This window comes from Pseudopipra pipra, chromosome 1 (genome assembly GCF_036250125.1).
Source record: "Pseudopipra pipra isolate bDixPip1 chromosome 1, bDixPip1.hap1, whole genome shotgun sequence".
In the NCBI taxonomy this organism is placed as follows: domain Eukaryota; kingdom Metazoa; phylum Chordata; class Aves; order Passeriformes; family Pipridae; genus Pseudopipra; species Pseudopipra pipra.
The window spans coordinates 115,445,383-115,459,418 of record NC_087549.1 but is presented as its reverse complement, the minus strand read 5'-3'; the positions used below and the strand labels follow the sequence as shown (position 1 = coordinate 115,459,418).

The following is a 14,036-nucleotide window of genomic DNA, read 5'->3' as shown; positions in this document are numbered from 1 at the left end:
ACGAACCTCAGCTCCGTGGTTTTACCCATCTGCCTCCCAACAACACTCCCACCCCTAGGATTAGACACCCGTCCCCACCACGCCGCCGCGCACCTCGAGGGCGAGGGGAAGCTCGCCGCTTGCCATGTGTGCGCACTTCTCCCTCGCCCAGGAACTCGTCAGCGAGCGGGGCAGGCAGAAAGGCGAGGCCAGGGGCGGCCGCGCCGCCCACCGCCGCCGCCGGCACAAGCCCCGTGGGGCTCTCACAAAGGAAGGCGAGGGGGGCGGAGGGGGGATCCGTGCAGACGCGGCCGCCGAGCGCACGGAGCCCGCGGCCGAACAAAGGGCTCCGGCCCCGCGCTGGGGGGGCCGGGGGGGTGAGACACGGCCACGCGGCCGGCATGCGGGCACGCCGGGCGACAGCGGCCGAGACCCCCCGCCCGCTCGGGGACCGGCGGCGCCGGGGGCGGGGGAGCCACAGCGGGGTCCCCGCCGTGTCCCCCGACAGAAGGGGGGCGGGACGGCCCCCCCGCGGCTCTGCCCCGCGGCAGCCCCTTTGTGCGCCCCCCACCGCACCGCACCCCCGCGTTACCGTGGTGAGCAACGGTCTCATCTGCTCGCCCGCCCGCTCCTCTTCCATCGCGGCCCCGCCGAGATCGCCCGGGAGCGAGAGAGAGCGAGAGCAGGGGGCGCGGAGCGACAGGCGAACGGCGCGCCGGAGCCGGACGCGGGGGCTGCGCTGCCTGGCGGAGGGAGGGCGGGCGGCGCCGGTGCCCTCGGGACGGGGCGGCCGCGACTGCTCCGCCGCGCCGGGGGCTGAGCCCGGACCGCCTCGGCGGCGCGCCCGCTGCCCCCGCCCCGCGCCGCCGCCCGGGCCAATGGGAGGCAGGGCCGCGCCCGCCGCCCCGCCCGCCCGCCGCGGCCCCCCGGGGCTCCCGGGGCAGGGGCTGCGCGGGGCGGGAGGGGGGCGCGCGGTCCCACGCGGAGCCGCGTGGCGGGACCGGCTCCGCGCGCTCCGGCCGCTCCCCGGCCGGCATCGCCGACGGATGCGAGGGATCAGCTCCCGGGATGGCGCGGCGGGAGGGCAGCGCGCTCCCAGCGCTGCCAGTGACTACGGCTGTTCGACGCTTCCCTTTCTTCTCTTTTTTTTTCTGTTTTATTTTTTTGACACCCTTCGCACTTGCTGGTAACTTCTGCCAAGCTTTTACACGCAAGCTGAAATTTTCCATGCCAGGTGCCTGCCTCAGGCTGATTTTTTTTTTTTTTAAGTTATCAAAATAATTCAGTCATTTCCAAAAATAATGTTATTTGACCTTGCATAAATATTCCAACAATCCTTTATTCAAAAGGCCCGGAGGGGTGGCGGGGGAGAGTAGTGTCAAGGTTGTGCTTTTGGCTGCCCCTGTAAGGCTTCGGTCTGGTGAAAGTTTTTAGAAAGAAACATCTGTTTGCACTTGTCTACTAGAGATAACTTCGCCTTGTCTGCCTCTGTGAAGATGACACCTCCTCGGGCATATTCGGTTGTGAAACACCTTGTGCTGACGGGACTGAACATCCACACACAGCAGGTGAACCATCTCTTCATGCTTCCTCTCCTTGAGGACATGTTCACATCACCCTGGGGCTTCTCCTTCTAACAACATCCACTACAGTTTGGGGGGGAATTGCATGCTGTGGCTCCTTTTTCCACTCTGACACCCCACCAGGCCTGAGGAGAAGGCAGCCTTTATTTGCCCAGGACTTCTGGACTGAGCTGTCAGCGAGGCTCTGATACCATGAACACAAGGAGTTGACAGGCACCAGGGGGGCAGAGAGGCCACACTGCTCCACACCACGTGCAATACAGCTAATTCCTTAGACCACTTTCAGGATGCTTTGGGCTTAGTGCTTATTTGTTACATACAGTGTCTGAACTCTGAATGGCTGGAAAACATCAGGAAAAAATAGCAGTGACTTCGCTGTAGGACCAGTCCCAGCCTGATGTATGAAAAGCAGCAAAGTCTGGAGTCAGTTGATGAGAGGCATAGAGTTTTTAGGATCAGACTAGGATCACAGGAGATGCAGTGTAAAAGAGAAGGCAGGCAGACTTATGCAGATACAATATATCCACGACGCGTCAGGGCAAAGGGATCAGAATTGGATCTGGGTCTCAAACAGGCCCTCTCAAATGGATATAGGAGAGCTATTGGTCTTATCAGCAGCTTTGTAAGCAGCAAATGATAGGAATGTGTGCACCAACAAACACCCTGCTGGACTAAGGGCACTATAAAAGAAGGCTCCACAGAGCCCACAGACAAAAATGTAAACCAGGCTGTAGAGGCAAAGCAGGCCTCTCACTCTGCCTGTCGGCAGGAGGCTCAACACAACCTCAGAGACCCACTTCCTCTGGAGGCTGGCCACAGGAGAGTGAAAGGCTCAGAACCTTTGCCTGAGCAAGGGCAGGAAGAGTGGGTTGGTGACCAGTAGCCCCCTCTGTGCTTTTCAGGAAAGGCGCTGGCAGAGACAGATCAGTCTGCAAAAGAAATTGGTTCAATGTTTTTCTGAGCAGAAGCAAATGTTCTGGAAGGAACAGCAGGTGCACACACTGTTGGATGGCACTGGGCACAAATGCAATCCTGGCCATAAGGCCAGAGCTCAGCTTGGAAGAAACTTGCAAATGAAATACTTGGCATGGGCCTACACCAGGTCTCTATAACCTGTACTTTGAGGAACTTATCATTAGTGTAAGCTACACTTGCTAGTTGTACTGAGGAGACGAAGTAAGGCAAGCTGTGTGGAACTGATTGAACAGGGAGCAATCTTAACACACGCTTCAGTCAAAGATTATGACCTGGATCAGGTCTTAGCTGAGTTTGAATAGATAATAGACAGAAATAAAGTGCTGTGCACAGGCACCACAAAAATAATAACCTTGATATAAAGGGCCTTGATACACCTGGATTATAACTGTGACCTATTCCATGCTTTCCTCTTCCAGGAACAGTACTGGCAGGTTTCAACCCAGATAAACCATCGAAAATGGTCTTGTACTAGACAGCATGGATATAGTAGGGATGTATTGTAACTTCAGGTCCCACATAATTGGTGCTAAATATGTGTCTTCGGAGGCAGATTGCAGAGGTCCTTCATTGATATTGGGATAAACACAACCCATCTTCACAAGCACAGAACTTTTCCATTCTCTGGGGACTCAGTCCAGAGAACAGTAATATCTAAAGCAGAACTTCCCTTAATGTGCAGTGAACTACAGTATTTAGTGAGATTTCTTGTGGGACAGCAGATGGAGTGTTTCTAAAAATTCAGTCAGAGTGAGAAGAATGTTTAGTCCATCAAAATGGAGCCTACTGACATGAATGCCGGTTAGGTTTTGGCATAAAAGAATGTTCCTTTTCCACTATCTTCTTGATCTCTGTAGAGGGATCTCTGTCAAGATGCTCCAGCACTTTTTTCACTGGCATCGGAGAATACCCAATGGACAAATCAAGGTTCAGCAGGGCTGTAGGGACCAGCATTCATTCACCGTACTTCCTTTGCACACTATACTGAGAACAATATCTCCAGGTGAGCATGCAGTCATTTGCTGAGCTGAAAAACTTGTTTGCTCACTGCATTCCATCTGGTCACCATATGTATAACTATAGCAGAAAAGGCCAGCCTAGCTTTCCCATGCCATGCTGCCTGAGTGAAGAGAAAGTGATGCCACTGCTCACAACAAGTTGTCCAGAACTTCCAAACATTCAGAAACCTACCAAACCTTCTAGAATTCATTATGGAAATAGAAGCAGGCCAGCATTGTGCATATGAGTGTTAGTGTGACTGTCACTGACACACCAGGTGACATATGAAAGGAGGTGGATAGGGCTCTTGTGGCACTGAAGAAGTGGATCATCAGTATCTTTAATAAGATAATGTACCTGGTCCACCAAGAGTGGCCTGATGGTGCTTTTCCTCCACTCCTCTTCCTCCCTTTCCTCCCCTCACCCCCTCCCTAAACACATTCTTGGACACAGATAGAAGAGCCAGAAATGGTTGGATAAGCCACATCTCCGATTAGGAAATTGCCTGTCTCCTTAGGGCAGCACCATCAGTGTCAGCTTTACACTTTATTCTCCTCCTGTTTAATTTCTTGCCAACTATGAGGCATTCACAGGGCTCAAAGGAAGGAAGTTAGAGGCTGATAAAGGCACCTTCCATCCAGCCTGACACCAGCATCCGATCCACTCCAGTCATCAGCTGCTCTGGCAAGTACAACCTCTGACAGGAAGCTACCACAGACCTCACGAACAGGAAGAAAAGATGACGTCTGATGGGATAACTGCAACAGCCATTACCTCTACCAAAGCAGATTCTTTCTCAAGGCTTTTATCTGTTAATACAGACTGTTCCTACGGGATGACCAATATTATTAATGAAAACATAAACAACTTTAACAGTGCAGAGTACCTGGGGCAGGTAATCACAAGAGAAGATTATTTTAGGTGCAGCACTGCCCCTAAGAATGGTGAAGGAAGAAAATGCTAGGAGTCAGTATTCCGTAGTTCTTGTTAACCTTTTCTTCCCAGACAAAGCAGAAATTGTTTCCATGGCTAGGACAGAGTCTCAGACTGAGAAGCCACCAATGCAAAAAGAAAAGGAGGAGCTGAGGGGAAAAGAAGATAAAGGGCCTGACCTTTCTTTCTCATTAGAGCATCTGATGCTGGCAGAAGCAAATAAAAAGTCAAGAAATTAAATCTTTGTGTGAGGAAAAGAGGAAAGCCAGTTTCTATAGCTGCACTAGGACAAAGAACATTTAAAAAGGAGGAACAAAAGTCATACAAAAGGAGTAAGGGCAAAAAGACACAAATACTAGTGCGAACAATCACGGGTGCAGAAGGAAACAGGCAAGAGAAACACCTGGGTAGGCTGAGAAGACTGGCTCCATCAAAGATGTGGAGTAAGCCTGGGGACAAAGATGCTGATTTCTTGAGTATCAGAAAGGTAAGTATTAGAGGTGAAAACTGCGGTGAGGGGAAGAAGGGGTGAGGAAAGAAGCACAAACTACAGCGCTGCAAAAGAAGAAACAGGCATTCTGGCCTAATGCTCTTAAAGACAAACCAAAGGGCATAGGGAAGTAAGACTTCACTGGCAGGAGGCAGATTATAGCAGAAAAACTGAAGAGTCTGAGGACTCCTGCCAATGCACTTTCTATATCACAATTTTAAAAATGAAGCTTTCTCATATGTGGTCAACTAAATGGTGTATTCTTTACCTTCTGGGTACCGATTTGCCAGGTTCAGACTGAAAAAAAGCCAAAGACATTTGCAAATAAAGGGTGAGTGTCATGCAATACTTAACATGTAAAAAAATTACCAGTTGAAGTGTCTAAAATTGGATACTGAAGATCAGTTGAAACTCTTGACATTGCTTGGCTAGCCACCTGCAAGAGAGTAAATTCCCCTTCTCATATTTGTGAAAGCTGTCATGAAAGTCAGTGCTTATAAAACAAACAGACATATAAAGCTGAATACTTTAAAAAGCATAAAACAATAATATCACCCTAGAGCAGTAAATAATAAATATATCCTAAGTCTGCACAACTAAAATAAAACACTTAAACACTGGGAAGTTGTTCATTAAGTAAATGCTGTCATATTTTCTATGCTGAATACAGCATGAATGGTCTTGTAAAAAAAAAAACCAAACCAAACAAAACAAAAAAACCTAAAGCAAACTAACAAAAAAACCCCAAATCTGAAGCAACTGTGTAAATGAAGACCATCTTATCAGGCACATGAATAACAGGGTCAAATCTAAACTAACAGCAACCTGCATTCTGGCAGATATCCTTAACTAAGATATACAAGTGTTGAGTGCTCATCTTTGCACAGTTTCTGGGTGTAATATTAAATACAAAATTGTGACTAAATATTTATTGTACATTAAAATGGTCAAGAATCAAAGTTATTCTTGTTTCTTCCCAGAAGATTTATTGTACTATGTGGTTTTTAAATGCTTATGAAGAAATAATCACAGGCATGATGAGTTCATAATATAAAGCTAAGAAAAAAGCAGACTAGAGAACAAGTGCAGCATGTTTGAGGTATACCAAAATTATCAAATTCCAAAGTTGAGGAGTAATCAATCTCCTATAATTATCTCTTTTGTGATTGCCCTCGAAAGAAATTTCAGTATAAACAAAACAGTGATGTCACCATCATTACAGTCACTAGCTTAAATGAATACAGGTTCAGATGAGTAAAGTAGATTTGAAAGGTATATAGCAAGTCAAGACAGGTTATTCCACTTCATTTTCTCTCCTCAATTCTCATGTCTTTTGAAAGATCAGTTGTAGTTTTTTTCTATTTTTCTTCCACATAAAGAGAAAGAATACACATTTTAGAACAGATATGTGTTTCCACTGTTACTCAGATCAAAACCGGGTTTTAGTCTAGGGAAATTTGTTTCACCTTGTCTTTAAAAAAAAGAAAAAAAGAAAAGAAAAATCTGCTGCTTAATAACTTTCTGGTATGTCACAATAGTAAAATCAGTACATACCTCTGACAGAAGGAAAATACTTACTAATGTCAGTGTATAGAACCTGGCCATTTTAGAAGGCAGGTCAAATAGTATGAAAGGTCTCTAACAAACTACCAAATGTCTTGACAGTATGTCCATCTATTGTTATTTATCCCTCCTTAGCACTATCTTTAATTGTACGTGATACCTACCTTGTCCAGCTGCAGTAACACAAATAACAGCTTTGGCCATCAACAGTAGCACTACCAGACTTCAAAGACATTTCAGTTACATTTCTACATGTCATAATATATGCAGCTGACTTTTAACACCAGTTTATATTTCTTCCCCCATCGAGCTTGTGTGCAATATCTAAAATATAAGAAATTTCAACCCCTTGTATAGAAAAGCAGCGAAATCTATCCTCAGACTTAACCATATGTTTAATGCTCACTGGATCACAGTGCCAACTTACACGACCACGGCCAGCTTACTAGAAGAAGAGGCCTTCCTGACGTTCCACCTTTGCATGGTTTAGCTCTATGGTAGCCACGATATTTACTTTTATCCCCAGGACAAAGAAAGGAACAGTTTAACAGAAAAGACAACATTGGGTCAATTTAGGCTGAAAAAACTTTCTAGACATCAGGAGAATGAAGGTCTAGGAAACCCTTTTCAGATTGATCTAGGGAACCTTGAGAAAGCAAGAAACACCTTAGACCTTGAAGTAGTAATTAAGCACTTCAGCATGTAAGTGCCTGCAGTAGGAGAAGACTCTTCCAAGAAAAGATTTCAAGAAGTTCTTTTCAATCCTGTAGTTTCACACATTTCACAGCTGCACTTGTTCCTTGTTTTCTGAACAGGCTCTCAGTGTAATATTTTAACCTCACCCATGCAGGCCTTCACATCACCAAAACAATCAGTACCCTTTATTATAGCCCTACTTAGCCTAAAGTCACAAATTTAACCTTTAACCTGTTCCTCAGCCAAGGAAGAATATTAAAAGTTATTCAACCTCTGTAAAAGTTTTTCACATGCACAGCAAAAAAAGGAAGACAGCAAATAAACACCAAAGATATTAATATATCCTGGATTACAGGTAGCTGAGGTAAATTGTGCAATGTGGGACACCAAATCTCTTTTCCCATAAGGCTCTCCAGATGAGCATATTCTTCCCACACAGTTTCTCTTCCATCACCCCAGGGAATTTAATCATACCTGTTGTGATGAAAAGCCAAGTTCTAAATGAGTTTGGACACCCTCTGGACTCAGTTCCAAAACGCCCAATTAACTACATGCCAATTATCTACATATAAAATGCCTTCAGAGTTGGCGTTTATGTTTCACAATGTCATACCACAAGGTCTTCACCCAGGATCTGGTGACTATATATTTATAGACAGTTTTAACATCATTTGCATTAACACAATTTTCCTTTCTTTCAGTAATCAGTTGAGATATTAAAAAAAGAAAGACTACATTTATGAATCACTGCCTTTTAAATGAACTATCTTTACTACATAAGAAGTTTTCAATTCACTGTTGTGATCTTTGTTTTCTGACCAAGAATAGAGTCAAAAAGCATGTCTAACTCCAGATAATTTTCTTTCATATTTAAGAAGTTTCAGCTCATGAGAAGTGAGGTACTTAGAGACAGAAAACAGCAACATAATGAAGTTATAGTCCTTTAATATTTAAATAAAACATTATAATAAATCAAAATAAAATATAATCTAGTTACAGATTGCAACTGTTTTATTAAATATTATCAAATTTATTAAACATTGCCTTTTCCATCTCTTATGTTCAAATATAACCTATTTTCTCCATAAGAATTAGGAAACCTTTACTTTCAAAGGGGAATTAAGCAAGAAGATACCAATAAGACAGGAAGGCAACTCTCTCACTCCTGGTCTCCTAAGAGAGAACAGATCTGAATGTTGTTTCTAACAGAGCATGGAACGTATAGTGAAAAATGTGTTTGTTGACGAAGGACACAACTGATGCAAATGAGGTTACATGTTCCTCTAGGCACAGCTTTGTGATATTTTGGGGGAGAAAATGGGTGGCCTATTTTGCTTCCCCACTCACTTACAGAGAAACACTGCACATCCTCACTACCTCTGGGTTTCTGGCACTGATAGAGGAGCATGGATATTAGGAACGTTTATTTACAAGTCAAATACACGTCCCACATTTTGATATGCTGTAATTAACTTTAAGACGACAGTGCTGCTAATGAGCTGCATGTATTCCCTAATGCAAATCAGATTAGGAATTACTGAGATTAAAACCTCCTCGTGTGGGGACTGTTGTCAAAGTCCCTTGTGTAAATGCGACTTCTAGAAAGTTCAAATCTATCTGAGACTTCTAAAGAGCAAATACCATACATTTAAGATTCCCAACTGAAAGGAGAAAAAAATGAATGGCAAATAGATGCATTGTTGAGGAGAGAAAGTGATTACAGCATAAATCCAGAGATTACTGTCTCCCTAAATATTCTTCTTAGCAAAAAAGATTCCTCATAAATCACCAACAGATAACACGAAACAAAGTAATACTTTCCAGGTCTGCAAAAGAGCCCAGAAAAAAACAGATCACAGCTGAAAATCTTCCTGAGCCAGTATCAAAGTGCACTCTTGTTCTTGTCATTCAAGACTCTTCCACCATGTGCTTTCAATTCTATTTCCAGTCTGGAGATTGCCATGGCACAAATCCCCCCCATTAGGCAATTTTGGGCAAAGAAGCTCTGAGGGTTAGAGCAAGAATAAAGCAGCCAGAAATGAGAATGGCCAGCTAAGGAAAGCAAGGTACAGCATGGTCTGTCTCAATTCCTAAATTGCCCGTACTCCAGTCTAGAGGATTTACTGAGTGAGCTGGCAGTGCGCTGAGAAGTGATGGCCCAAGGCCATCACAGTGAAAATGGAAACTGCTACCTGCACTTTCTGTGCTATACAACTTAAGTTCTTAGAATATTTATGAAAATACCAAACTGTAAGTAAATGCTACCCAGGACCATTGTTCTGTCAACAAATGGAACACATGTTTCTGCAGCACGCTGGTAACTGAGCAGGAGTCAGATTACATCCCATCAGCCAGCTGAGCTAAGTTTTCCCTTGTGATTGCAAACCACCAAGTTGTTTTTGGCAAGATACAAATAGCTGTGTCCCTGACAGACATCTAGGCAAAGAATTTCCAATTATGGAGAAGTTGCATTTAAGAGTTTCAGATCTAAAATATGGACTTCACCTTAATTCCACAGCTGTTGCGAAACAATTTGCCTGTGAAGTTACAATCCAGTCTGGGGGAAAAAAATCATAGAAGTTCAGGAAAAGTTTGCTAATGCACTTGCATTTCTCTAGCAAAGGATTAAAATGCCTATAAACAGGGCACGTGGATTTACAGTTTTAGTAAAATGCAATCATTTTATCTTAAAATTGGGTTTTTTTAATTGATTGATTGATTAATTAGTGGGGGATGAGGTGGAATCTATTGATATCAACATTTAGATAGAAAAGATATAGAGCTTCTTGGATTTTCTTCCTTTGAAATTGCAACGTTCAAATTTTATGCTGTCTCCCTGTCTTCAAAAATCGTCTGGGTACACTGACACGTTCAGCTTCCTCTCAGGTGCCTTCAAAAATCCTTTGTCCTACGAGTTTAATTTCCTGTGTATTTCTTATTGCAAAAAGTTGTTCTGTACAGGTTTACAAGTGCATGGGATAGACACTACTGTCTTTGTACTGCTGAAGTCCACTTTATACTCTTCACAATACTAGTTCTTTATCTGTTCTGTTTCAAAAGTGCAGTATAGTTAGACAGTCTCAAATTTCTGTCTGATAATGGAAAAATCAGATTTCTTGAAAGACAAAACTTTTCTCTTTGTGATCATGCAGTTCACCTACCATAGCAGAAAATTTCATACACAACATTGGCTAAGGAATTCATCCGAAGGATTTTAGTAAAATCAGATATTAGATCATTTATGAAATACATTAAAGAAGAAACAATATCTAGATAAATTAAGTTTAAATAAATAATAAGGAAAGAGAAAATATGTGGAAACAGAATATGAAAGTGGATTATTTGGTAAAGATATTTACAAGACACAAAAAAAAAAACAAACTTACATCTTTCAAACTGGGCTACCTAGCCTGAAATATTTCACATTTGTAACCAGATGTCTGTACTAGTCAGTAGACTACCACATGTGCCAAATGGGTTACAGTAGTTACTCCAAAATTTAAGAAACAGTAGGTTCTTAGTGAACATGTAACAATTTAAATTTCAAATAGTCAAACCTGGAAAAAAATATAAAAATAAGCAAAAATCTTGAACCTAACTCATGACTCTCATTTCAAGTCAGTTCCTAGTTACAAAACTCTTGCTTACTTTGGTGACTGTTGCATCTGCTAAAGTATTTCCAGACTAAAATATAAAACAAAGCAAGGAGCCCTGTGCTACTCCCTCAGGCGTGGTATCTTAGAATCATGGAATAGTTTGGTTTGGAAGGGACATTTAAAGGTCATTTAGTCCAACCCGTCGCAATGGGCAGGGAGATCTACTAGATCAGGTAGCTCAGAACCCTATCCAATTTTATGATTCTGTGATTCTCCAAGGTGATATGAGTATTATTGCCATGGTAGTGATATTAACTAAAAGTAGTGGCTCTGAGTGACATCAACAGATTCATTACTACTTTGTGAAGAGTTGCACAGAATTTCTGTTCACCTCTAATTTTGATACAGATTTTCAGATTATTTCTTTTTTAAAAAAACGCCATAATTTTCACTATCCTGGTTTAAGCATTTTATCAATGGATATAAGAGGATTTTTTGAAACAAATGTTATCACCATTTCCAGGACAACAGAAGTTCCTACAGCACCAAAGGAAAAATGCTGCCAGAAGTAGAAAATATTAAAGGACAATAGCAGTATTGCCTAAAACATCCTCGAGTAGCCTAATTTTTAGGATATCAACTTTGATGATTTGTACCAGTGACCTAAATGCATGTTTTCACTTAGAACTAGCATATACCTACTTTAAAGATCCCATTTACAGTGCTTAACTCTCCTGCAGCTTGTTTATCTATTTTATTTGAGCTTAAAAATTATTTTTTTTCTTCCATATTTGTAGTTCCAATACTCCAACACTATTTGACTATAAAGACTCATACTAACTATGTCTAACAGAAATACATCTTGGCCTGGATGTAGAAGGGGTAGAAAAAGCCAAATACAGTCTCTGCTGTTTCATTCTTCCCTGAACAAGATACAGTCGGAGCAAAAGTCTTCCTTTACTACAGATTTACAACTTGTGTAAATAATTTTGGCTACCCTGGTTTGACTGCATCTGTGTCAAGCAGTTCATGTACAACCTAAGAAATATATGCAGTATATCATCTCAAAAGTGTGCAGGGAGAGACAGAGTAAGAAAAGCTGACCAGACATGAGGCCATTCTGAACTGAGAACCAAGTTGGCAGGTTAGCATGGAACTCTGCTGGGGCTAATCACTCTGGTGAGAAATAGTCCATACAGATATACCCTCAGATAGTTCCTGACATTTTATGACTCTCCTTTGCCTTTTATGGGAGCTGCCATTTATAGCCAAGAAATTGTTCTTATTTTATTCCTTCACAATTTCTGGATCTAAACCAGTACTAGAAGTCTGTTCAAGACACCCACACGAGACTTTCCAGTTTAAAGCTGCCACCACCCTGCTGAACTTTGACAGGCACTGTCAATGGTCTGGCTTTCCACTTTGTCTCCCCGTTAATATTTGTCTTAAGCTTCCATTTATATCATTCTGTCAAAGTGAAAACATACAGAGACAACACTTTTTATCTTCAGCTGTGTAGTGTGGTTTGGAGTGATTTTGACAATTTTATTTATAAGCAGACCTGCTTAAACTGTGAGTAAAACATTAATTTACACCAGCAGATACAGAAATCATGTTTACACATTCAGTTCTGACTTAGGGATCAAAAGGTATGTTACAATTATACTAATAGCAAGGTACAATAAGAACATACAGTCTTGCAATCATTATACACACTTTTTTCTCTATTTAATATAAACCTTTTATGATAGCTGCAGAGAAACACATTCCAGAAATTTAGCACACCAGAATTGTCTATAAAAACAAAGTTTCTAGGATTTGATTTCTCAGAGAAAATATACATAATAATGACAATGTTAGGGCTCCAAGTTTGGCCTCTATTCTCAGATCATCCAAGATATTTAAGTGTTGTATTGCATTTCAGTAAGAAATTTGCTCTCCACCTTCTTCTCCATTACAATTTCATTTGAAAGAAAAACAAAACACTACTGAAAATAGTTGTTTATGTAACATTAACATCAGTCCAGCAAAGCTCTGCACAAATCCTCCAGTGCAGAATATGGCTTTCTTTGTTTAAGCTTCTAAATTACATTATATAGAAATCTATTAGAATTTATATCACCCACCCAAAATCCTGTATAAACCCTAGGCTCTGCAAAGTGTAATACAAACCAAAGATAGAAGATTGCAGAAGGAAATAAAATGCCAAACATAAGCTTCAGAATTTGCCAAGAAAACTGTAGATAAAAATAAAGCTTGAAGGTTAACTCTAATACTTGGCTGCAGGAAAGCTTACTTTGCTGAGGACTAGAGTTTAGAATAATTCCCCAAAGAACTCTGGCACTAGTAGGAACAGACTGTAAGGACTTATGTTATTTAGAAAACAATTCCTTCTACAGCCAGAATGATTAGCTTTCAAAGGCACATCTGGCTTTCCCTCTTCTTAGTTTTTAGTTAAAATAAAATTCGTTTGCCACTAGAATTTTTTTGGAGAAGACCCAGAGTGGATAAAAATGGTTCCATTAAAATAGGACAGCTTTGCAACAGAGATGATAAATTCCATTATGTCTCACAGAGCAGGAGCAACAGTAATCAGACATTTCTGGCTGCTATATGTTCTCTCTGGCTACAGAGGGGAAGGATTTTCCCCTGTGAGAAGCTACACCCAAAATACCACCTCTGAAGATGTCTAGGCCAGGGACAAGTTAAAGTTCTAGTGTGTATTGCTACTACCAAGTTTCAAGTTTTGCACAATGTTCCATACAAGGGAGTATATCCCACCATTTATTTCTATCACTGAAATGCTCTGTTCAAATCTAGTCCCCGAGAGAGAGATTGTATTAGCTGTTCGCATGGAGGTAAGGAAAAATCAACTCATGAGACTCCTTCCCTTGCACCTATTATTTCTGACTCACTGTCAGAAGGCTGGTGTGTGATCCCATTGGTGTGTGGTTTAATCTGAACCTGGGCTGCTGCAGTCTCGCTCTCCTCTGCATGCTACCATTTACCTCTCTTGTGCTAGCACTGCTGCTTCAGCAATCGTTCAGTGTGGTGAGACAGCTGAAAGACATTCCTAAAAAGAGGGATTCATTTTTGTCTGGCTCTGCCCTCAAAGGAGAGAGGACCATGGCAGCCTCCAGTAGTTCAGCTACAGTTGCTGCCATACCGCACCTTTGCTCTCATCTCCAGTTTGCCCATCACATCAGGCTCTACTGTCTCCTC

At 42.3% G+C, this 14,036-nt stretch overlaps 1 protein-coding gene across 7 annotated transcripts in view; it reads right to left on the bottom strand.

Moving 5' to 3' along the window:
• The window catches only part of SLC4A7 (solute carrier family 4 member 7), a 93,923-nt gene extending 93,103 nt beyond the window's left edge, over positions 1–820 (bottom strand). For 3 of the 7 annotated variants that reach the window (XR_010434660.1, XM_064672612.1, XM_064672603.1), the window contains exon 1: positions 572–786. Coding sequence is in view for 6 of the 7 variants with exons in the window: in XM_064672612.1 (XP_064528682.1) it covers positions 572–619 (48 nt within the window). In the remaining variant the exon portion in view is untranslated. Of the gene's footprint in view, positions 1–93; positions 194–571 lie in introns of those variants that run through there. The other 4 variants (XM_064672646.1, XM_064672666.1, XM_064672637.1 and 1 more) reach the window with 4 other exon arrangements.
• Between the last annotated feature and the right edge of the window lie 13,216 nt (positions 821–14,036).